Genomic DNA, 25,617 nt, shown 5'->3' with positions numbered 1-25,617 from the left:
TCTGTATACCAGTTGCTGTGGAACACAAGTGGAAGGGTGCTATCATGCTCATGTCCTACTTGTAGGCTTCCCACAGGCAGCTGTTTGGCGGCTGTGTAAACAGAATGCTGGACTAGGTAAGCATTTGGTTGCATCTAGCATGGCTTGTATGTTATTATTTGAGCGTAGGAAAGGCTATGGGTGGAAATTGGTCTTAAGGAGGGACTGGAATGTGGGAGGGGACTGTAGCTTGAACAGCATAGAGCATCATTCCCTAAACTGGCACTCTTCAGATGTGGTGGAGTACAACTCCCATAATCTCCAGACAGCACCGCCAGTTGACATGCTGGCTGGGGATGATAGGGGTTGTAGTCCAGCACATCTGGAAGGTGCCAGTTTGGAGAAGGTTGGCATGGAGTGAAAAAGGCTGTTCAGCCATAAGAAGTAGGATGGAAGAAGGCACAAAGATTGCAATGGGAGAAAACAAGCCAAGGAAGGTCAAGGAGGAATGAGGAGAGAAGTTCCCCCCTGGCCTGCAAGGTGGTATCATAAGCCAGAGATGGTCATGGGAGGTCAAGGAAGTAGAGGTACTGAGGAGATGTCGAACCTATTCACACAATTGATCTTTCTTTGGAATATTTGTATAGTTCTTTTCAAGAAAAAGTTTTCAAAGCAGTTTACACAGTAACAAGGTGGCTTACAAGCATGTTTCAATAAAGTTGTTGACAGTCTTAGCAGGAGCGGACTTCCATGTGTACATCTTACGCCATAGAACAAAAGAACAGACTTCCTCACCTTATGTCTGCACACGTTAGTAACATAGGAAGCTGCCTTATACTGAGTCAGACCCTTGGTCCATCTAGCCCAGTATTGTCAACAGTGACAGGCAGTGGCTCTCTTCAGGCAGAAGCTTTTTCATCCCTACCAGGAGATGTCGAGGATTGAATGCAGGAGGTGCTCTGCTACTGAGCTATAGCCTCCACCCAATACTCAAGAGAAGTTCTGGCTGTCTTGAGAGTAGTTCCTCCCTAGAAGCACCTGATTGCTCACCCCCAAGGCCAAATTTGGGAACAGATCAGATAATGACCAGGCCAGGAGGCCGAGACTTCTCCTTCCACACAGTTCTTCCCCAGGCAGCTGACTTAATGGCAGTTTGAATCCTCACAGGAGGGGACTTGATGAAGTCCCTCACCAATGTCTGTGGCAGTTCTGGCCAGAGGAAAGAGCAGCCCCTCCCCAGAAGCACATTCTGCCCAAATCAGGTTGGGGAGCAGAGTAAACAATGGTATCCAGTACCACCTGTGCAATAATAGTTGGACATGCTGCTAGTGCCATGGGAACCTAGTGGTTCCCAAAGCAATCTGAAATGACAGTAATTTCCAGAAGGGCGCAGATTAGTGGAGCTCGCAGAAGGGAACTCTGGTGACTAGTCCTATTCTGGAAATTAGCATTTCCACTCATTTCTGGGGTTACTTTTAGAATCACAAATTCCCCATTGCACAAATAGTGGGTGCTGCAAGCGCAACAGCAGAGGCTGAGTTGGCACTTGGCAGTATTGGATACTGCCCAATGTGTGGAGGGCAGGGCTTCTCCTGCCACTCAGTTCTTTGGCCACGTGTGAATTGCTATTTCCATGTGTGAGGAACTGGTAAAAAAGGAAAAGAAAAAAAAGCATTATGGGACCTTTAAAGGTGAATAGATTTATTGTGGCATAAGCTTTCATAGCCTGAAGCTCATTTCATCAGATCCATGACCTATTGCTCTTAGTTAGCAGGTGTGTGTGTGTGTGTGTGTGTGTGTGTATGTAATGAGTTGTTTAGTGAGTGAAGAAGTGGACTTCACAGAGTCCACATACGCTGGTGATAACCTATGTAATTTAGCTTAACCAGCACCTTTATGGTTAAGTAAGCAGGCTTTTTACACCAGGCCTTAATTGGTTCCAAGCAAGTAGAGCTCTGTATGTCAGCAATTCTACAATTGCTAAGCCTTGCCCAATTACCTCATGAAGGAAAGAGATAAAGGTGCTGCCTTGATTCTCACAGAAGAGCTGGGAGACTCCCCCTCCCAGGAGCTGGAATGTTGAGGGCCTAGTCTCAGAGAAGGGGTGTGGGGAGGAGAAGCCCCCCTTCTCCTGAATGTTTGTGTGCTGGCCTCTTAGCTCCTGAGAGGAGGTGCCTGTCAGCTCATGAGCTAGAGGTGGGCATCTAGGAGAGAAGCTTATAAGATCCAATCCACAGGCTTTGCGCTTTGGTCTTGCTTTAAAGGGGCAGTATGCACACAGGCCAGCTTAGAGAGACTTGTGGCTTGAGTCCACATAATGAATCCACAAGACTAAGGCTTGAGTCCACATAATGAGACATCCCCACCATAGTAGTGTCAACACCTGAAGAATAGGTGTTGCCTGGTTGTGTATTTTTGGTAGTAGGCAGAGTTACACTAGGAGATGTGCAAGAACTGGTGTGGAAAAGTGGCTAAAAAAGTTGGATTTAAAATGGAGAGACCCAGGTTCAAATCCATACTTAGCCACAAAATTCCCTGAGTGAACATGGGCCAGCCACTATGTTGCAGCCTAGAATAGCCTTTGCCAACCTTGGGTCCCCAGATGATGTTGGACTACAACTTCCATCATCCCCAGCCAGTGTGGCCAGTGGTCAGCAATGTTGGGAGTTGTAGGCCAACAAAGTCTTGGGGACCTAAGGTTGGGAAAGGCTGGCCTAGAGTCTGCATATTCTGTCAGCAGATCCCAGATCCAGGATTGCAGATCCAAGATTACAGTTGCTGTAATTGCAAGGCTGCGTTTCACATGATCTCAAACATTATATGATGGTGTCAGGTGCTGCACAGTTGTTTTGAGTGAGTTGGCCTGTATAGTAACACGATCCCTTCAGGAATGTACAATAATGAGTTGTCAGTTAATTTCTCCCCTTTTCAGAGAAGGGATGAGGAATAGATACCACGTCAAGGTATCCACCAACATTAAAGGAAGCTACTTCAGAGCTGTGCATGTAAGCTATTCCCTCTCTTCACCATTTGAAGTGTTTTCAGATCAGAACCTGGAAAATGCTGGAGAAAATGTGCACAACAGGACATGTTCTCCAACATTTGATAGGACTTCCCAGTTATGCAAACATTTTGGGGCAAAGTTCTTGATGTTACCACAAAAAGCATATCTAGCCATATTCCATTAAATAGAAAGAGCTCTAGTATAAGCTTGCATTAAAAACCTCCTGTTCCATTTTATGCACGACCTCTAAATCTCTGTACAGTGCCCAAATGTCTGTAATAGTAGTGGAGCGGAAAACCGCACAAACTCCTTCTATTAGATCATGGCTTAACAAAGCACAGGCAGCACTCATCATGCAAAAAGTGATGTATCAACTCAGGCTTTCCAAGGATCAAGCTAAACCCCAAATCCTTCTTGTGTATTTATTATGTTTTTCTCCCACCAAGTTGCTGGGGGGGGGGGGGAATCTTCAAAATACTTGAAATTATTTATCCTGTGATAAATCCTGTGAGATAAAGTAAGCTGAAGGAGGGTGATTGGTTCAGAATCCAAAATTACTTCATGGCTGAACAGGGATGTGGAGCTGTGTTGTCCTGGTTCAAGCCCCCCATACTATCCACAGTGGTTATTTCTAGCCATTGTCCTGTAGTGAGGGGGTGCACAACCTTTTCAGCCCCAAGGGCTCTATCAGCTGTTTGTTGGGGTGGTGCGGGCTACAGATGTGTGCGTGCATGCACATTTACATACAACATATATCTCGCACATATACACACACACGCACACACCAACCACTTGTTCACAATTACACACACCTCACTCAAATCCAACTCCTTCCTGGTAACATTTCAGAGGCCTGGCACCTGCTTTGATCAGATAAAACCCAATGCGCCTTCCAGAAACCTCGGTTCTTAAACCACCCAGTCATCCAGGAATCCTGGCTCCTACCCTTCTCCTTCTAATCCCCTTCATTACTTGTTGTGAGTTGCCCTGAGAACTCTGTTATAGGGCAGTCTATAAATACTGTAAAGTAGGGGTAGGCAACTTGGTCATCTCCAGATACTTTGAACTACATCTCCCATCAACCTCAGCTCATCTCATCATACCCCATCTCATCATACCCCATCTCATCATACATCTCATCATACCCCATAGTCAGGGATTATGGGAGTTGTACGCCAAACCATTTGGAGGGAACCAGGTTGCCTATCCCTGCTGTAGAAAGGAGAAAACAAAAGAGCAGGATTTAAAGGGTTTTTTTTAATAAAGCTCCACACATTCTGCAGAATGGCCATTTGTTAATATTCAGTGTCTTACATTGATTTCCCCATTGTTTCCATATATACCACAGGGAACTATCCTTTCCTCATATACACAGGGTTTTGCACTAAAATAACATTGTGCCACCCTGAATACCTCTTTTTTCTTTTCCCTTTTCATTAGTTATCCTTTTCTGCTTAACAACTATGAACATAGTACAGTTTGTAATTGTTGCTCCTTTGATAGTTATAGAAGCTAGGCTTTGCCTTGGGCTGTCTAGATCTGAAAGGACCCAAACCAGTTTGTAGGCCTTTATATATTTGAAACAAACTTGATAAAGCAATTGCCTTTTAAACAGCATGCTGTTTTATTTTGTTATGGGCTTCCACTGTGTTCTCTGTAATTTGACATTTGTGAGAACTCCAAATGAATAATTGGGAATTTGGGGGTTGGGATGGGGGGAGCAGAAACTAAGGGAGCATTGCAGTGAGGTTGGTTGATCATTTAGAACAAGGACAGAAAAATGTTACTTAGTCAGGCACATAGTTGACCTGTAGAATTTGTGGCAGCTGGCCATGTTTTAAAAAAGGAGTTACTTTTTTGTTTGTTTGGAAATGGCACTTAATCCAATCTTGGGGTTTTTTTACATGAAATCCAGTTACAGTGACCGGAAGGAATTTGTATAGAATTGGCCCACGTTATTAAAAGATTTTCCTCCTCTCCCCCCGCCCCTGCCCCAGCTCGCCATACTTTAGAGCAGAAGGCCCTGGTCCTTGCCAAGGGCCAGATAGCTGACTTGATGGGTCACTGGTCTGATCCAATATTACAAATCGTGTGTTGATGTATGAGGTGGAAGGCATCATTTGGCCTGTGCTTGCAGAGGTTTTATGTCAGGAGGTTGCACTCTCACTCTTTCTGGCCTACCCAGAGCACATCTAGGGAAAAAAAACTATGATCCAGACTTTTACCATCAGGAAAGATTAGAGGAGTGATTATATGTTTGGCTTATTGGAAGAAAGAAATAATGTCAGTGTGGCATTGTTAACGTTTTAAACAAAGACGACGAAGGGAATTGTCTGAATGTTAGAAATGTGGATAATGCCAGAAAAGATAAAATGCACACTTTCAACTTAAAATGCAACTGTAAGTCAAACCTGTTCTCTCTTCCTCCAAAGGTTCCTCCAAATGCATCTTTTCTACTAAGCCTTTAATCCCTCATCCCAACTGAAATGAAATTAAGTCCATGTAACTAACTACATTTGTGCATAATGGTGCCATCAGAATGGCCGAGCACTCCCTGGCTCTGCCCATCTGCGTGTGGAGGCGTGGGGTTGAATCTCACTCTTGACCATCCAGCTCCTTGTCAGGATGCTAGAGCAGGCCAAGGCACTGCATTAGGCCACAGTTTTCTTTCAAAGCATGGGTTTGAATCCCACTCTCTGACATCCTGTAGGGATGAACCATAGCTCAGTAGCAGAGCACATGCTTTGATTGCAGAAGATCTCGGGTTCAATCCCTGGCATGTCCAGTTAAAAGAATCAAACAGCAGGCGATATAAAAAACCTCTTCCCGTGAGCTGCTTCCACCAGAGTGGATAGTAGTGGGCTATATCAGGGGTGGGCAACAGGTGGGCTATGGGCTGCATGCTGCCCCCCCCCCCCGGGCCATTTTTGTGGCCCCACTACCACTGCCAAATTTGCTGCTGAAATTCAGTGGTGCAACAGCAAAAAATAGGTATGTTTTTTTCCTTGTAGGGAAATAAGTAGCATTCGGCTACCAAAATTCAACAGAACAGCAACACAAAAGGCACAGTTTGCATTTAATTAAAAGAAAAATTCCTTTGCTGCCACACTGCCAAATTTTGGTGTCAAATTCAGTGGCACACTGGGGGTAGGGGTGCAGCCCTGGTGGGTTCTGGGGGTGGTGTGTAGATATTGTCCCTCGGAAGTTGCCCACTCTTGGACTAAATGGACGAATGCTGTGAGGCAGCTTCCTCAGTTTCTGTAATCATTCCCTGCAGTGCTTGCCTTTCCCCTTCCTTCCTTCCTTCCTTCCTTCCTTCCTTCCTCTGTTGTTTCCACACCTATCAAAACCTAAATTGTAAATACTTTGCAGCAGGGATTGGTATTGCTTGTTTATATTTAATCTGTAAAACATCATGTGTGCTGACATTTGGTTAATAATGTGACTTTGGGGACACTGCCACAAAGTGTTAATGAAGGCGCCCTATGGAAATGGTTGTGTTCTAGCTGCAGGTTATACTTTTAGGTGGGAGCTAGAGGGGCTTTTCTTTAATCCTTAGGGCAGAGTCTGTCATGCAAAAGACTTTGCAGGGAGGACTGAGAGATCCCTTGAGGGTGGGGATGAAGTCTAAGGAAAGATTTGTGTTGCTGGAATGTCTGATTTTAAAACTCTTAAGCCAAGGGGAAGCCTGGGTACTTGCACGATAATGGACATGGAAGAAACGTCGTCTCTCCCCACCCCCCACCCCTTTCTTGGGATGTACTCACACTTCTGGTACATTTCTTTAAAAAATCTCTCTGAGCCCTTCTCCCACTAATTCTGCTACATATGAATGCAGGGTGGAAGAGGACAGGTTTGAAACTGAAATTATATTCTGAACAATGTTGTTTTTGTATTTACATTTTAGATTGATGATACAAGCCAAAACTGATTGAAGCCTCATGTATGAAAATGATCTTCCAGTTTAGCTATTCTTGAGTGGTCCTATATTCAGAAACAGTAAGAGGGGTTAGAAATGACTGCACTGCACTCAAACTTGCAGCATTCTGCTCTCTTTAACTGTCTGTTGATAGAAAAAAATGACTGTATCAATGCGGTATTCAGATAAAATGTACCCCAAGAAAACCATACAAATAATATGCCAGGTGGAAGTTATTAAGCATGCATGACACCATCTACAAATTTTTTAAAAGCATGTATTGAAACCTTTTCTTTTCCAGTAAAACCGTATAGTTGCACGTAACTCATCAGGGTCAATGATACCTCACAATGTAAAGTACAAAAATTTACATGAATGGTATGTAGGGTCTAACTGACCCTACAGTTTTTTAAATATTAAGAGACCAATTCTATGGCTTCTGGACAGTGTCTAGAGCTCCATAGGATGCTGTGGAGATCCGACTGTAGATCTTCCCTCCTCTCTGCCTCCCAGCTGCTGCGGAAAGCTTCTTTTATGAGGCCATAATGCAAGAGAGAAGTCGAAGAGGGAGAAGTCGATGAGGGAGAAAGGAGGCCTGCTGGTAGGAGGGGAGAGACTGGGTTGTGCAGTATTGTATGGCCTCTCCAGGCCTCTCCCTGCCCACTGAAAGGTATGTCAACTAGATGGGCTCAGCAGCCTGTCTAGCTGCTTTTTGTATTTTAAATGGGGAACAGAGGCAAAATCAGAGCCCTCTGTCTACCAGGAGCCATTAACGTACATATAACAGAATTATAAGTTGCACCAGTGTAACAGTGCAATAATCATGAATTGTGAATAAGTGGTAACAAGAACAAATCTCACAGACCTGTCAGTTGTAGCACACACTACCTGAGCAGCCTATGTGCCATCACCACTTCTCACAATTGCACGAGTAAGACAAAATAGTTACATGAAGCACATATAGGAACAGAGTGGTGTTTCAGCCTGCCCTCGTCCCCCATTTAATGAAAAAAGTGATTGTTTTTACTCTTACAGCTTTTGGGGCCTGGAATGACTGGGAAAACTGAAATACCAAGCATGTAAGAGGTCCAAGTGACCCCAACAAATGCTATTTAAAGTTACTGGTTATCCATCATATTTAAAGATGCTTAGGCCAGAACCTGTCCTGTCTGGGAGGTGTGTGTGTGTGTGTGTTCATGTGCGTGTGTGTCTGTGAAAAGAGGGCATAGAGGGCAAGAAACACAATATTTTCAGAACAGACAAATTACTCATTTTCATTATCACCACCCCAAACGGTATTGGGGTCAGTAGTTCTCCACAAGTTTACAAAACCCCTGTCCAAACCTGAATTTTTAAAACATTGGAAAACTAGTTTTCTCACCATCACTATCATAAGAACGTAAGAAGAGCCATGCTGGATCATTTTGTACAAAACTTAACAATCCTGCTTCTTTGGTCATTTTGGTCCAACTGCAAGACTCACCCCACCCCACCCCCAGTACTCTGAAACATATACGAATGTTAAAACTGATAAACAATTAGTGCCATTCCATGGAAGGTGCCCCAGGAAGAAGTATATGCCATCCAAACCCACAAAGTATGGCATAACATTTTGTCTGTGTTGCAGTTCCAAAACATCATATGTTGATGATGCTGACATACATCAGGGTACACCAGCAGCTTGAAATCTAAGACAGACAATTATTGATTAACTAAAATCACATTTACAGAGTTCCAGGTGAACTATTACAACTGATATTTTCACCAGTGTGCCAGGGAATGAGCTAACAAAACAAAACCCCTGGCTCTGATTGTAACACTGAAGAAAAAAATAAGAACAGAAATTCCCCAAGGGGTTTTTTTTGCCCACAAATCCAAATGTGTGAACCACAGCATTTTTGGTTTTCAAAAAGATTTGACACTCGTTAGCCGTATACAAAATAAATGACCTTGATTCTCGGCTGGAGCATTGGGACTGGGAGCTGGGAGATCTGGGTTCAAGTCCCCACTCGGCCATGGAAGCTCACTGGGTGACTTTGGGCCAGTCACAGACTCTCAGCCCAACCTACCTCACAGGGTTGTTGTGGTGAGGATAAAATGGAGGTAGCAGTTCAGCTATTCAAGCAGTTTGAATGCAGAAGAGTCCGTAGAGTTCCATGTTTCACATGGACAGAGAGGCAAAGGAGCTTTTTTTGATTATCCAGAGACTGACATTCATGTGTTGGGGGTGGGGGGTCGTGTCTTTTTTTACCTCTTCCCCAGAATTGTCTTCAATGTCTTTTGAGGAGCTTCTGCAGTTGAGAAGCCATGTTGGGACCAAGGCTTATCAGCAGATGACTACAGGGAAGAGAGCTCCAAATGCCACAGAAACAGAGAAGAGGCAGCGTCCAAGCAAACACAGGTACTCGCATTTCCTGCTCTGTATCTCCAAGGCAAAGAACACGTCGGCACTCCCCTATGTTCTAGCGAAATCTGCCAGTCTGTGCATGCCTATTAAAAAGCGAGCTCTGTTAGACTGGGTAGGGCTTACCTCAAAGTAAAGATGCTTAGGATCTCACTGTAAGTCCCTTTTCTGCTTGGTGCAGGGCTTAGAGCAGTCTTCCCCAACTGGTGCCCTCCAGATATGTTGGACTACAGATGTGTGGGACTATAACCGGAGGGCACCAGGCTGGGGAAGGCTGACCTAGAGAGTTCTAATTTGACTCTGGAGAGCTAGAAGAGCAGAAGTGTATTCAGCCTGGAAAGGAGGTGCTGATAGAGGCTCCTTTGCCGGGTGGTCCTCTCCATGCGAGAGTGGATAGTATGGACTTTTCTGAAGAGCTAACACCTGAAGTGTCCACCTTACAGTCCACATGACTGGATCGGCTCCCATGCTCTTGCTGCAATTTTCTAACCTGACCTTACTCATTCCCTCCCTTCTTTTCTGAGATTGCTTTATGTGGCTACTTGGCCCCTGTTTGTGTTCACAACTCCTCACACTTTGGTGTGTTCTGTAACTGTCATTGATGTGATGAGTAATTTAGACATGAAAGCAGACAGGAACACAAGCAGATCACCGTGTGGACCCCCCTAGGACACCTCCCTGTGGCTCCGCACATTGGCTGTGTGTCATTAGCCTTTGTTCATTATCCTGAAGCTAGGTTTCAGTCTGCATAATATCACAGCCCAGTGAATGTGAGCAGACATCTGCTCTTTACTTCATCAGTTCGCCCTCATCTATTTCCAACTTTCAGCTGGAAATGTCTCTGTTCCTCTCCCCCACCCTGCCGCCCATATTAATATCTCTTGCTGTTATTTTACCTTGTACCTGAGGCTCTTGCTGGGCTTTCCAGACAATGCTATAAGCCTCTCAAAATACCTCTTCTGTTAGGGGTTGCTTATTTCTATTTTTAACTCTCTGAAGTCTTTTGAGAGATGCTTTGTACAAAAGCCCCAGTGCAGCTGGAATTGAATCTGTGTGTGTGCGTGTGTGTGCGCGTGTGTTTGTTTGTTTGTTTAAAGGAACTGTCTTGGCTTCAAGGGAAGACTCCCAAAATTCTGCTCTGTTCAGTGGTGCATTCTAGAATGAAATTGGATTCAGAAGCAATCCAGCACTGTGATTTTTTTTACTAAAATGAACTGAACAGGATTTATAAAATCTTCTGCATGCTGATTGGAAGCCAGTATGTGTTAGAAGTTAAAAAGAAGGGGTGTCTGAAGGCCTGCAGGGACCTGACTGGTGTGAGGATTAGTTACTTAATCATTTTACAGACTGTTTACCACATCTGGAAAAAAATATTGAAGTGGTTTACAGTACAAGAAACCAAAATAGAATTAAAATATAAAAACATCATGATGTATACAAATCCTGTGTGGTTTAAACCTTGAAAATGTAAAAAACTCAAAATGCAACAATTTGCAAACTGGGCAGCACAATTAGAGAAAGCCTGGGTGAAGAGAGAAATCTTTAACAGGTAGCTAAAACATGCCACAGTTGGCACCTCCTGAATACCAAAGGGGAGGGCATTCCACATGGTGGGTGCCACCACTGAGAAGGCCCACTTCTGGGTTGCCAGTGCCACCAGATGGCAATCTGCAGGTTGTGGGGAAATGAACCATTGCAACGGCAGAAGATACCATTCTGAAATAACATTTTGCTGCCCTGGAGCTGTTAAAGCAACAGGTGCTGCCTCTGCTTCAGGGGCTAGCAATTCTACCTGTGGGACTCCATAATACTGCCTTGACCTTGGTCAGGTGTGCTGTCTTTACAGCTAGCTAATAAAAACTTAACTCCATCTGTGTCAGACAGGAAGATGAGCTTGCTTGTTTTCTCCATTCCTCATAATTTTGTTGATTTCCATTTCTCCAGATGAGAATTTGATGTTACCTCCTAGAGAAGCTACTTTTTAGAGAGCCATCTCTTTCCTAGGACTAGCTGCAAGCTCTGTCTTTTCTTGCTGTGTCTGGAGACAATAGTATAACGATGCAGTTCATACAAAAGGAGTGTGACTTTTGTTAATGTCACTGCCAAATAGGTTATAGGTGTCATCTTTTCAGGCTGTTAAAGGCTTTATACAGCATCTCATTAAACCTTAATGTTGTCATTGTGGTGATGTCACCCCCGAGAATGAAAGTGACAAAGTGGGTGACAGGATAACTTTACTGAATCACCCTATTGGAGAGATAGTGAAGAATTTTCAAGCTTCCTGAGAGTGCTGCATGCTCTGTCATTAGGATAATTGGCTGTTGTTGGTAGAAAATGCTTTGAAAGGTGGTAAGGCAGTGATGATGCTACATGGTAAGATATTGCACCTGAGAGAGGTAGCAAGTAATAATGCAGGAATACTCCTTTGCTAAAGTGTAAACCTTGTCTGAATTCTTGTTTTGCGTTAGTATTTATAGTCAGTTTTGTTTCTTTTATATCCTGCTTTTCCATTGACTAAATCAATTAAAGAAGCTAACACAATTAAAATTGCACAGAGCAGTTGGAACAATTTTTTAAACTCATATAAGACAAGAGTGGTGCTTGGTTTCTCCCCCCACCACTTTGTATAAAAAAGTTTATATATCACTTCTTATAAAAATAAAAGCTTTGAATAATGACCACATAAAAGCCACAAATACAAACTTTAAGAACACAAACAATGCTGAAACTGATTTAACATCAAATGACAGATTAGAAGCTTTCTCAAAGAGGAGGATTTAAAATTATTCCTTCATAAATTGTAATAAATCTGGATATTTGAGGCCGCACCTGGAAAGGCATCCCCTAAAATGGAGGCAGTGACTGAAAAGCCCTGCCTCTTGACCCAACTAAGTTACACTTCTCTCAAAGGGGGAAATTCCACGTGGGACCTCTCCTGTTGATTTTTACTAACAGAAAAGCTCATAATGGGGAGAGGCGTTCCCTTGGATGGCATGGACTCAGGCTATTTAGCGTTTGAAAGGGTAATGCCAACATCTTGAAATGGGCTTAGAAGCTAATTAGTAGACAAGCAGATCCCACCACACCAGTGTTACCTAGTTATTCCTCATTAATAAATGGGCTGCTGCATTTTGCATCAGTAGCTCCTTTTTGTACTCTTCAGGAGAAGCCCTATATGCAGCACATTGCAGCAGCCACACCTTGAGGTGACAAATGCCTGGATGGTGGTTTCCAGATCCTTTAAGCTGCAGCCATTGGATCAAGTACTGATGATAAAAAGCAGTTTGCTAGATACTTAAGAGATTTTGAGCATCCCAAAGTAGCTTAGGTTGGGGTCCACTTCTAGAGAGATGCAGATGTCATTTCATCAATCCAAAAAAACTTATGTCCTAAATATATGGAAGCCATATTTACCTGTCTTTGGGTATTGAGATGAAAAATTGCAGTTTATACAATGGGAACATTCAGAGACCTCAGATGGGTCAACTTTTGGAGTTCAGAGTAATGTATACAAAAAAGAAATAATTTCCAACCAGCAATAGACTGTGATATGCAAATAAAAGTTAAGGACCAATATTTCAAACAAAAATCTTGTTTCTGAGCATCAAAATTGAGTTGGAGAAGATATTTTTGTTTGGAACTTTGGTCCCTCGCATTCAGAGCAATGTACATGTAATGAGTTGGAGTCTCTGCCCTCCAATTCTGAAGTGAATGAAGCCCTCTTTAAAGGTAATAAATGCAGGTGGAAAGGGGACAGACTGGTAAGAACACTTAATTAGATGCACACAGCCTGGAAGCTTTTTTATTAGCTTTTTCCTATTATGCATGCTGATTATATAAATTAATTTGCCATACAGATTGCAATCATCACAGTACAATCAGTCTATCAGAATCCACCTACGCCAACAGAATTAAAATGTTTTCTTGAGTTTCCATATTTATACCCTATCATGCTATGCATTAGCAAAGTGACTAGTGGGTGTGTGGATACACCCAGAGCCAAGACGAGGTAGGGCAGGATCCGAAAGGAGATAGAGACCTGCTCCCTTGCAGAAAAATAAGGGGGGTGACATGGTCCCCTCCTTTACCCCTCATCTTTGCTCCCTCCCCAAACAAAAGTTGCTGACAGCTGCATATACACACTTCCGTTATGCTACTAGGACATGTTGACATCAGAGAGGATCATACCTCTGGCTACTTAGTGGGGAATGGAATTTGGCTTGGTGGATCTACACTGGTATGTCCTCTGAGCCCAAAATTTCCTGATGTATTTGTGTTCCCCGACATGTTTTGAGAGACTTCACTTCATGAAGGGCAACTGAAACATATGATACAAAGAATTCTTTAAAAGTGAATTTACATATCTTAAGAAAAACAATTTTGATATACATTTTACAGCTTAAAAACATGCCAGCTATTATAAGTGATTTTAAACAAACAGTTAAAATGTATCACTTATAAACTAATGTATAAGCCATTAGTTGCCCACCCCTACTTTAAGCTATGAGGGAGATGGCAGGAGAAGGGGGAATTAATCTCAGAACAAGCACACCATCAGATGCACAACTTCCAAGCTCAGCTCCACCCCCCACCTCCCTTTAAACCCCGTGGGGGATTCCTTTAAGTTTTGAAGGGGAATTGCCTTCTTAAGACACGCCTTACTTTGAGGCCAGTCCATCCCCTTTCATCCATGAAACTATCACATGTGCACAGAGTGCTGTCTATAGCATTGTTATGGGATGGGGTTTGTTGAGTTGATCTGGGAGTAGAGCTATCAGTGTGGGTTGCCTGGAGGCACTGCCTTTGAAGGCCTGCAAAAAGACAGTTGATAATCCATAATATTCAGGTAATGTGTTTCAATGGGATCTCAGAAGGCATAGGTGATAGGCAGAGATGGGTCATCCTTATCCCCCCCTCCCCTCTTTAGACAGGGGGAAGGAGGGAGTTAGGTCTGTGTGTAAGCAGGAAACAAAACGGACAAGCCCACAGTTTTCGGGGTAGGACTGAAAGAGAGATACAGAGAGTGGAGATGCTCGTTGCAAGAATCCTGTGGTACTAATTGATACCCCAGAAATCTGATGAGAGAGCAATACTTGGTAGTGGAGTGAGTGGAGATAGTGAAGATGAATGTTCACCTTGCAGTCTGCTGCTTCTTTTCCCTCTCACCTGGCAGGTGGTTCCAAAAGCCTTTTTGCTTTCCCAAATGCTTTCATTCTCTTGCGCATAGCAGCTGCTGGTTTCTGAAAGCTCACTGGAGGGTATCTTTTGATTTTTTTGTAGCGGTCATAGTGTGGAGTGGGGAAAAAACCATTGGGTGAGATAGTTGTGAGAATCAAGCCACCCAGTGACAAGACATTCCTCTGGTTTTCCCTTTCCCAAGAGCGTGCTTTTTCTGTCCCCCACAGGCCTTTGGAAATTTCAGCCAAGAAGCCGGTTCCCTTTCTGCGACAAGTTGTGCCTATTAAAAAGAAGGTGGGTTCTCTTGTGTCTGTGGACGGAAAGACAAAACAAACAAGTAGAAAAGAGTGTTTGAGGCAGTAAGACATTGATAATGGCATAGAAGGAATGAATGTAATAGATTTAGTGTGACATTTGAGAAGGCCGTTAGCTTAGTTGTTAGTTCATGGCACAGTGCTGCATCAGGCGAGATGAGGGAAGTTACCAGCATGTGTGACAGAAATGGTATAGATACAACTGGCCTTGCTTACACAAGATGGGTGTCCTTGACCAGGGATGAGCAGAAGGTAAGTCTTCAGATGTTTGGGACCTCAACTCCCAGAAGCCTTTGCCAGGTTGGCCAGTGGTCAGAAATGCTGGGAGCTGAAGTCCAAAACATCTGGAGATCTACTTTCTGCCCACCCCACCGTAGATGTGAGAAGCTGCTTTCTGGCACTGCTCAAATGTTGGTGTCTGCTCCCCTTTCTTCCCCCACAGGTGCCTCGAGACCCACGCTTTGATGACCTCTCTGGCGCATATAAGCCGGAAGTGTTTGAAAAGACCTATGGTTTCTTGAATGACCTCAGGAAGAAGGAGAAGGAGGTAATGCTGTGAATACCTGTTTTTGAGTATCCTCTTTTCCTCACAGCCTGGGAGTGAAAGGTGGTGCCGCTGGAGAGTTGATCACTGCTTTCCCATCTCTTCCTCCTGCAGGTAGTTCAGAAGCAACTAAAGAAAAGCCGAAATGTGGAGCAGCAAGACAAGTTGCAACGGCTCCTTAAGCGGATGGTGAGTTGGTGTCGCAGTGAACTGAACCAGCTTGTTTCCCTTTCTGAGATGTGGGAGACGGACAGCCAAAGTTTGGCGCAACCATCAGGCAGGAAGCTCCAGTGAGGCAAATGAGATTGGGGAGAAGAGAAATCTGACCCTGGTGTGCCCTGGCATGCTTGCCACTTGCCCTTATTTGCTCCTTAGACACAGCAGGAGGATGCACAGAAGAAATGGCAGAAGGAGAGAGAAAAGGACCTAGCCTTGAAGAGACAGCAGCGGGAGCTGGCCAAGCAGGGAAAGAAGCCCTTCTATCTAAAGAAATGTAAGTGTTGGCCATGTGTAGGCAGCAATTGCACTGCTGAGGCCTTGACCTTAGTGTATTACCCATGCAACATTAATACATAAGATCAAATAGAATACACATTTCTGATGCCTATAAATTGGTCCAGAACAATTGGACACTTGGATTGGCATTGTTATGACTCTTGAACAGAGTGAGAGGAAGAACTCTTTATAGCAGGAGTGGGGAACCTTGCTTTGGCCCAGGGGGTAAATTGCCATTTTGGAAGGGTCTTGGGGACTGCATTCCATCAGTGGGTGGGGCTAGGGACACAGGGTGGGGCCAAGGACAGAGGAAGCAAAGTGGGCAGGGCTCTATGTAATTCTGACCAATTTGGGCATTTCCCCACCAAGCATACAAAGCACAGCTCAGCTCTAAGCAAGTCTAGTCAGGAGTAAGCCCCAGTGCAACAGCTCTTTTGCCTGCAAAGCACAGTTCAGTTCTATGCAGGGTACTTAAAGTTTAATTGCCTTTAAATACTCTTATCTCCAATCACGGATTGGAGATAAGAGCAGAAGAAGCTTGCAGCCTGATCGGGAATCCCCTGGGGGTGCATCTAGTGTAGGCCAGAGGTTCCCCATCCCTGCTTTATAGTCACAGTCAACTGAGCAAGGACTTGATGGAGTCAGTTAAATAGACTGGGGAAAGTGGTAGCAATACTGCTGATTTTGCCCCAGACCTTGCCCCAAACCTTGTGTGACTGTGGGCACCTGACAGGCTTGTTCTGACACCATTTACCGGAGCTGTTCACAAAACATGCTGACTCACACTCAGTGGTTGGGTGTGGGTTGTTTTGAACTGAGGGTTGTTTGTGGGTTAGCGTGTTGTCTGAATGCAGCCAGGGTGGCTTGTTAACCATGCAGTGTGGCTTATTTTCTCGAGCAAGCCACCTTGAGAACCTGTGGTTTGATGTTGGATTGTTCAGGGTGGTTATGAAGCCACACTGCATGGTCAGACAACATGATAACCCACCCTGTGGAAAATGTGCTGCGTTCAGACAACACGATAACCCATGGTTCACCAAACAATCCACAGTTCAAAACAACCCACATTCAACCACTGGGTGTGGGTAAGTGTGTTGTGTGGACAGCCTTACTGTCTGTAAAGTAATGAAGCTATTTCAGTTGTCTCTTTCGGGCTTGCCACCACCACCACTTTGAATGGAGTCCTCATGTGTTTTGTTCATGGGATCTAGTTACTAATTACACTGGGGGATAGTGGAAAGTAAAAGGATTGGATGGTGATTCTTGACATCCCTTCTCTAAATATCTACCTTGAGTGCCACTTCCTTGGTGGAAAGACAGGGAATAAATAAAATAAATAAAATCCCTTTACTTATGAGGTATGCAGTCAAAATTGCTGATAATTACACAACATGTTTATTATGGGACTGCACTGGGAGAGGGTTGGGAGTTGGAAACAGAGCTTGAGTTAGGAATGGGAATTGCTTGTGACATGAATAGCGCTGGCTTGAATTAAGGCCACCTTCCCCTTTTCTGCTCTGCAGCGGATAAGCAGAAACGGGAACTGGCTGAGAAGTACAAAGAGCTGAAAAAGAGTGGCAAGCTGGAGAGCTTCCTGAGCAAGAAGAGGAAAAGGAACGCTGCTAAGGACAAAAGGAGGCTCCCTTTTAGGAAAGACGTATAACATCTAGCTACAGAAAAAAATACTGGCTCTGCCAGTTGTGCAGACAACATTGTAAAAGATGCAAATTTGCTGCCATAAGACACCTATTGACTGTGGCTGTTCGACCCCTAGCAAGGTAACATCCAGTGGTCCAGGTTTTCTGCCACAAATGAGAGTTTGGGCAAAATTAAGTTGTGAAGTTTCCAGTCTCACACAAGCCCCTTACAGCAGCGAGAAAAAGTTTGCGAACTCCTTAGGATTGTCGTATTTCCAACCTAAAATGTTATTAGATCTTAATCTAACTGCATAATCCTAGATAAGGAACAATAACATGATTAAACAAATGACACACAAACATGATGCTTTTTTAACATTTATTTATCCACAACTGATTCAGCATTCAATATCCATCTGTGAAAAAGTATGTGAACCTTTAGATTCAGCACCTGGTGGGCCCCCCTTGAGCAGCCATGACTTCATAAGAACATAAGAAGAGCCCTGCTGGTCCATCTAGTCCACCATTCTGTTCACACAGTGGCCAACCAGCTGTCAACCAGGAAACCAGAAGCAGGAGATGAGTGCAATAGCACCCTCCCGCCCATGTTCCCCAGCAACTGGTGTACATAGGCATACCGCCTCAGGTACTGGTACTCAGGTACTTCAAGTAAGTGCTTCCTGTAACTGTTACTCAGTCTCTCACATTGGTTTTGAGGAATTTTGGCCCATTCCTCCTTACAGAACTACTTCAACTCTGTGACATTTGAGATGTTCCTTGCATGAACAGCTCACTTCAGGTCCTGCCACAACATTTTGATGGGGTTTAGGTTTGGACTTTGACTAGGCCATTCTAAAACATGGGATTCTTCTTCTGAAGCCGTTCTTTTGTAGATCTGCTTGTATGTTTAGGATCATTGTCTTGTTGCATGACCCTCTTTCAGTTCAGCTTCACCTCATGGATGGATGAGACATTCTGACATTCTCCTCTAGAATCTTCTGATACATTGCAGAATTCATGGTTGTGTCAATGATGGCAAGTTGTCCAGGTCCTGAGGCAGCAAAGCAGGCCCAAACCGTCACATTCCCTCCACCATGCTTGGTGATTGGGATGAGATTCTTCTGTTTGAACTCAGTGTTGTTTTTTTGCCAAACATAACGTTTCTCATTGAGGCCCAAAAGTTCTACCTTTGTCTTGTCTGTCAAGAGAACATTGTTTCAGAAGTCTTGGAGATCATCTATGTGACCTTTAGCAAACTTCAGATGGGCAGCAATGTTCTTTTTAGAGAGCAGTGATTTCCTCCTGGCTATCCTCCCCTGAACACCATTTTTTTCAGTCTTTTTCTCATCATTGAGTCATGAACATTCACAATAGCCAAGGTGAGAGTGGCCTGCAGATCCTTGGATGTTACTCTGAGGTTCTTTTTGACTTCCTGGATGATGTACCAGTGTGTTCTTGGCGTGATTTTGGTAAGACGACCACTCCTGGTTAGAGTGACTGTGGTCTTGAACCTTCTTCATTTATAGACTATCTGTCCTAGAGTGGATTGGTGGAGCCTCAAATCCTTAGAAATGGGTTTCTAACACTTTCTAGACTGATGAGCAGCAATAACTATTTTTCTGAAGTCCTCAGAGATGTCATGCCACAATCAAAAGACATGTTTCCACACAACCATATGGTGAAGACCAAACTCACAAAGTTTCTGATCCTTTTATAGGATGGGTCCTCCCAAAGTCACCCCTGAAGATCTACTTAATTACTTAAACATCTGATTCTACTAATTCCCTTTAAGTGAGCTGATACAACCAGAGGTTCACTTACTTTTGCACATACCCCGACTCTTAAGTACTCATTGTTTGCCTAATTTATATGTTTTATTTCACAAGACATGGAATTGGTTAATATAAACCCTATTGGATATCTAGAAAAGGACTGATTTTGTTTCACAAAGACTATCATGGTAAAACTATGGAATTTCCGTAATTATCATTAAGGTTCACAAACTTTTTCTCGCCACTGTAGATTTTCTAAGGGCAAACTTTTATTTAGCTTCAGTTGAGAAGGGGAAGGGATTGCATCACTCTCCCAACTTTTACTCCTCCTTCCAGGAGCTGACCTAAAAGCTTGGCATACAGAGTGGGAGATCCTTGCCATTTTTAGCTTTCAATCCACTCTGCTTTTCCCCCTAAACCTTGGGCCCCCAGTCCTTAGTTTTTTTTACTATGTGGCCTGCGTAAGCTCCTCTTCAACTACCTCCTTTTTTTAGAATTGCCTTCCCAGTCAGCACTTGTTTCTTCCTGCTGCTACCTATTAGTGCTGCTCAACTATGTTTCCAGATGTTTTGTTTGCAGATACTATGGAGGCTTAAGAGAGTGTCTCAGTAAGCACAGGTACTGCATCAGCAGAAACCTTCCATAAGGCAATAGCACAGTCTTCTAACATTGAACTGGACTATGGTCAACTTCCTAGACATTTTGTACAAAGATACTAATTGCAGAATCTCATTACTGTGGAGACAGACTGTTTTCATTTTGACAGAGCTCCTTGGGTCACTAATTGGTGACATGTTTTGTAGCTACATTTCACTGAACAGATCTCAGAGTAAAATTCTGTTAATAAAACCAAACTTTCCCTTTTGATCTGTTGATACAAAACAGACAAGCAAATGTGTCCTCATGAACATATTCATAGGACTGCTTATTTTAATAGTGTGCAGACATTTCATACCATTTTCTCATAGCATTTCCCCCCTCCCTCCAGTATAACTTGATGTCTTCACCTAGTAATTACCAGTATGGCTTCATTCCATACTGCTTCAAAAAGCAGATCACTTTTTCAGGTTTTTATCTCGTATTCCAAATCTTGTCAGCCCTTTAGTACTTGCCAACTTAGTATTCATTACTAATGTATCCTTGTCAAGTGCAAAGAACATTGCTTCTTTTTCTGGATGGACAGAAGAATTTCAGGGCACTGAGGCATAAGGAGCAGGGTTCTTGTTTTGGCCCTTTACATGGGTGCCTGCATCTTGCAAGCTACTATCCACCACATAAGAAGCTGCTTTAAATGGAATCATGTTAGCATATTTTAGTCTTGGGATGTGAGAAGCAAAGAGTCATGCTGGGCATCAAAACTGTGACCACCAGAATTTCTGCTTATGATCCTCTGGCTTAGAACACAGAATCAGAGTTTTACAGTTGGAAGGTATCTTGAGGTACCTGGGGTAGGCAGAAAGTAGACTGAGAGCTACTGTAGAGCTGTGACTGATTTGTGGTAGATCGGCAGACTTTCTGACTCCCAATTGTGTAAAAGTAGCAACAACTAACCCCCCCCCCCCAATTAGTCTGCTGAAACAAAGCTTGCGGGGAAACCAGGAGTGGGTTTTGTCCTGGGCTGAGCATGTGTTCAGAGGCAACCTGTCCTTAAATTCTTAGTGTATTTCTGCCCTGCTGAGCCACCTGGCTCTGGTTGGTGGATCTCAAAGTTCTATTAAAAAAATGAAAGTGGATGGCACAAACTTAAAGTCTCCCCATCCAGCCTGTAATTAAATGTCTCCAGAGAAGAAAAGCCCACCACCTCCTGGGTGTTGGTGTTGAGTCTTGCAGCCTGCTGTGATTAAGTTAATATAAAAACCTAATGGAATTCCTCAAATATTTATGCGCCTTGTTTTATATAAAATGATGGGGTTGCGGTAGGTAAACTGGCGCCCTCCAGAAGTGTTGGACTGCAACTCCCATAATTCCTGACCAATGGCCCTGCTGGCTGTGGCTTATGGGAGCTGTAGCCCAAAACATAGTGAAGGCACCAGGTTGCCTACCCCATTAAAGTATGTGCTCATAAATATTTGGTTAATTCTCCCCAGAATCGTATTTTTATTCACCAAAATAAAGGTTTCACTATATTCTTGGAGTGATCATCTGACGGTGGGACATGCTGCATGATGGAACCTTCCCTTATATGAAGTCCTTGCTCCTAGCATGAAGTAAATCCCTTATATCAGACACCTGAGGCATATTTTGGGCTGTTTTTACTTGCCCAAGATGGTGTAAGTGCTGTTATGCACTGTTCTCACTTGCTCAGGGTGACAGTAGTTTTGTCTAGTGTTGTTGTTGTGGTTGTTGTTATTTTACTGTAGTTAGGTTTACAATGGCCTAGGCCAGCCTTCCCGAACTTGGTGCCCTCCAGATATGCTGGCTGTGGGTGATGGGAGTTGTGGTCCAACCTGGAGAGCAACAAGTTGGGGAAGGTTAGCCTAGATTAATATGCTCCAGGATTGCTCCCTGTACATCATCTGGGTTATAGGGATGAACGTGCTAAACCGGCATCCTCAGTCCCCACAGAGAGCAGTTTAAATATGCCCTTAGAAGGAAAGCAGAGCTGCAAGGTCAGTTTGTTTTTATTTCCCCCCTCTGTAAAATTTCCCTTCTGAATATATTTACAAAGTTAATGAGGAATTTTATTTAGTGGGCTTGAGTGTATTGAAGTAACAACTGGCTGCCTTGCTATATACTCATGGAAATGAATGACCCAAATATAGGGAAGAAAGCTACTTTCTCAAATTAGTGAAAATCATAAAAAATTAAAACAGCAATTGGGAATCATAAAAAGCAATGAGAAGTAACCATCCCTGTGCCTGTGGGGGGGAAAGGGGTGGGTGAGAAGGGGGGGATGTGCTACATAATTACCTGCTGCATTTTGCACGGAAGAGGGCAGTTATGGTGAATTACATGCAGGGATTCAAGCTTGACTCTGTTCTGGCTGGGTCTGCTTAATCATCTGCCTTTTTCTTCTAGTTTGGCAATGCCTCTTGAACTTGTGCCCATTCAATATCTTGGAGCTGAGCTACTGGCTGAAATTGGATCTTGGACAGCCAACGGTCCCACAGAGGTTTTTCACTTCTTTGTAGAAAGCAATTCTGCAAGCATAGTTCTCTGCAACTTGGGGCCAGTTCTTCAGTGCTTTCAAAACAAATCTCGGCACTTCTGGTTTCTTCCTTCGCCACTTCCAGTTCCCCTGGAATCCCCTAAGAAAATACTGATCTTTAACCTCACTGGGATTTGAACAGCTTTACAGATGGAACAAGAGGGCCAAGGTCATGTCTGTCATTCCTCCAATGCAATATGTCTCCCATTTCCCACAGATGGCAGCATGTTGGTCAACAAGACCATCAACACTTCCCCTGTGATAGCTTGCCTGGCTTCGTTTGTTTTGTTCAGTGGAGGCTGGTGGCTCTGATTTTGGCAGGGTTGTGAATCCACTCTGGGTTTCAGTCAGAGCCAGCCAGAACTCTGAAGGAGCTATCCAATGTGCTGAACCTATTTTGGGGCTAGGGTTCAGCACCTTAAACCCAGAATTGATGCACAGCCCCACCGAAATTTGAGCCATCAGCCTCCACTGGTTTTGTCCACTCCCCGAATCCTTGGGGTACTTGCAAACAGAAGGCACCTCATGCTGCCAATCATTCCTCTTCCACAATATGCTAAAAGTGGAATTCCCATTGACTGTCCACACATTGACTGGCTTGCACTTTTTGGGGGTATGTGCATCCTTTTACGTTCCATACACATAGTGGATGGAATGCTAGCGAGAAAAACAATGCTAGCGAGAAAAGGAGTCCAAGATGGGTGGGAACTTTTAAAAAAGGAAATTCTCAAGGCACAATCACAAACAATTCCAACAAGAAGAAAAGGTGGAAGACAACAGAAGAAGCCAATGTGGCTTCACAAAAAGCTTAGGGATGACCTGAAAACAAAAAAGGACACATATAAGAAGTGGAAAGAAGGCCAAGTAACAAAGGAAGAGTACAGGCAGGTAGCACAGAATTGCAGGGATGGCGTCAGGAAGGCTAAAGCGGAGAACGAGGTGAGGTTAGCGAGGGATGCTAAAAACAACAAAAAGGCTTTCTTCAGCTACGTGCATAGTAAAAGGCAGAGGAAAGAAATGATTGTTCAGCTATTAAATAAGGATGGCAAAATGATAACAGATGACAAAGAAAAGGCAGAGGTGCTCAATTCCTACTTTGGCTCAGTCTTCTCCCAAAAGAGGGTCTATGACCCCCCTGGCAAAGGCGAAGTACAGGCTGAAGGGGCAGGATTGCAGCTTGAGATCGACAGGCATATGGTCAAGGAACACCTCATTACTTTGAATGAGTTCAAATCTCCAGGGCCAGATGAACTGCATCCTAGAGTAATAAAGGAACTGGCAGAAGAACTCTCAGAACCGCTGTCTATTCTCTTTGAGAAATCATGGAGGACCGGGGAAGTGCCAGATGACTGGAGGAGGGCTAACGTTGTCCCTATCTTCAAAAAGGGTAAAAAGGAGGAACCTGGGAACTACAGACCAGTCAGTCTGACATCAATCCCTGGGAAAATTCTGGAGCAGATCATAAAGCAATCCATCTGGAAGCACCTTGACAACAATGCCGTGATTACTCGAAGCCAACATGGATTTGTCAAAAACAAGTCCTGCCAGACAAATCTGATCTCATTTTTTGATCAAGTCACCTCCCTTGTAGACCGTGGGAATGCTGTAGACATCATATACCTCGACTTCAGCAAAGCTTTCGACAAAGTGCCCCATGATATCCTGATGAGCAAACTTGCTCGAAGTGGGCTAGATGAAACAACGATCATGTGGATCCACAGTTGGCTACAGAATCGGACTCAAAGAGTGCTTATCAATGGGACCTTCTCAAGCTGGGGAGAGGTAACGAGTGGGGTACCGCAGGGCTCAGTCCTGGGCCCAGTGCTCTTCAACATTTTTATTAATGACTTGGAGGAGGAGGTGCAGGGAATGCTGATCAAATTTGCAGATGACACAAAATTGGGAGGGATAGCTAATACTTTGGAAGACAGAAACAAAATTCAAAGTGATCTGGATAGACTGGAGTGCTGGGCAGAAAACAACAGAATGGCATTTAATAGGGACAAATGCCAAGTTCTGCACCTAGGAAAAAGAAACCAAATGCACAGTTACAAGATGGGGGATACGTGGCTCAACCACACTACGAGCGAGAAGGATCTTGGAATTGTCGTCGATCACAAGCTGAATATGAGCCAACAATGTGATGTGGCTGCAAAAAAGGCAAATGCTATTTTGGGCTGCATTAATAGAAGCATCGCTTCCAAATCCCGGGAAGTACTAGTTCCCCTCTACTCAGCACTGGTTAGGCCTCATCTGGAGTACTGTGTCCAGTTCTGGGCACCACACTTTAAGAAGGATGCAGACAAGCTGGAGAGGGTTCAAAGGAGGGCAACAAAGATGATCAGGGGACTGGAAACAAAGTCCTATGAAGAGAGACTGAAAGAACTGGGCATGTTTAGCCTTGAGAAGAGAAGACTGAGGGGAGATATGATAGCACTCTTCAAGTACTTGAAAGGTTGTCACAGAGAAGAAGGCCAGGATCTCTTCTTGATCATCCCAGAGTGCAGGACACGGAATAATGGGCTCAAGTTACAGGAAGCCAGATTCCGGCTGAACATCAGGAAAAACTTCCTGAGTGTCAGAGCAATACGGCAATGGAACCAATTACCTGGGGAGGTGGTGGGCTCTCCCACACTGGAGGCCTTTAAGACGAGGCTGGACAGCCATTTGTCAGGGATGCTCTGACTTGGATTCCTGCATTGAGCAGGGGGTTGGACTCGATGGCCTTGTAGGCCCCTTCCAACCCTACTATTCTATGATTCTATGATTCTATGGATGTGGCAGCCAAGCGGGCAGTGTTGCCCCCACCTCTTTCTTGACCCCTCATGGTCGCCGCACAGCCTTTCCCCAACATTTTGAAGTGGATGCTTCCCAGCACCATTTTAGCACCCTGGTGTGTGTGTGTGTGTGTGTGTGTGTGTTTAAAGATAGCATGCAGCACAGGGCAAGTTCACGCGGCTTTACTTCTGAGTAAACATGGTTACCACTGGACTGTAAATCCTGACCTTTTCTGCTCAGTTTTACAATCCAGCTAGGAAACTCTCCTGTTTGCTTCTTCTAGTCAATTTCAAACTCTCCCTTTGATGTTTTTGATCCGATGCACAACCTTCCAAATAGAGGGTGTGTAATGCAGCCAGTCAAAAAGCACTGTGCAGCTCTTCTCTTCTTTAAGTGTTTTCTTCTGGCCAAAGAAGTGGTGGAGAAGCATGGAAGGGTTACAAAT

The 25,617-nt window shown here is 44.0% G+C and overlaps 1 protein-coding gene across 1 annotated transcript in view; it reads left to right on the top strand.

The window, feature by feature from the left end:
- RRP36 (ribosomal RNA processing 36) overlaps window positions 1-23,040 on the top strand; it is a 37,669-nt gene extending 14,629 nt beyond the window's left edge. Inside the window, exons 3-8 of the mRNA XM_084829051.1 lie at window positions 9,165-9,303; window positions 14,712-14,778; window positions 15,241-15,345; window positions 15,457-15,531; window positions 15,718-15,835; window positions 17,361-23,040. Of these exons, the coding sequence (XP_084685177.1) occupies window positions 9,165-9,303; window positions 14,712-14,778; window positions 15,241-15,345; window positions 15,457-15,531; window positions 15,718-15,835; window positions 17,361-17,500 (644 nt within the window). The 3' untranslated portion in view covers window positions 17,501-23,040. The remainder of the gene's footprint in view (window positions 1-9,164; window positions 9,304-14,711; window positions 14,779-15,240; window positions 15,346-15,456; window positions 15,532-15,717; window positions 15,836-17,360) is intronic.
- Window positions 23,041-25,617: the final 2,577 nt, after the last annotated feature.

The sequence above is a fragment of the Heloderma suspectum genome, chromosome 1 (assembly GCF_057233095.1).
Source record: "Heloderma suspectum isolate Gila_16-S chromosome 1, 16-S_ref, whole genome shotgun sequence".
NCBI lineage: Eukaryota > Metazoa > Chordata > Lepidosauria > Squamata > Helodermatidae > Heloderma > Heloderma suspectum.
Note: the sequence above shows the minus strand (reverse complement) of the source record. Positions and strands in the feature narration are given on the sequence as shown.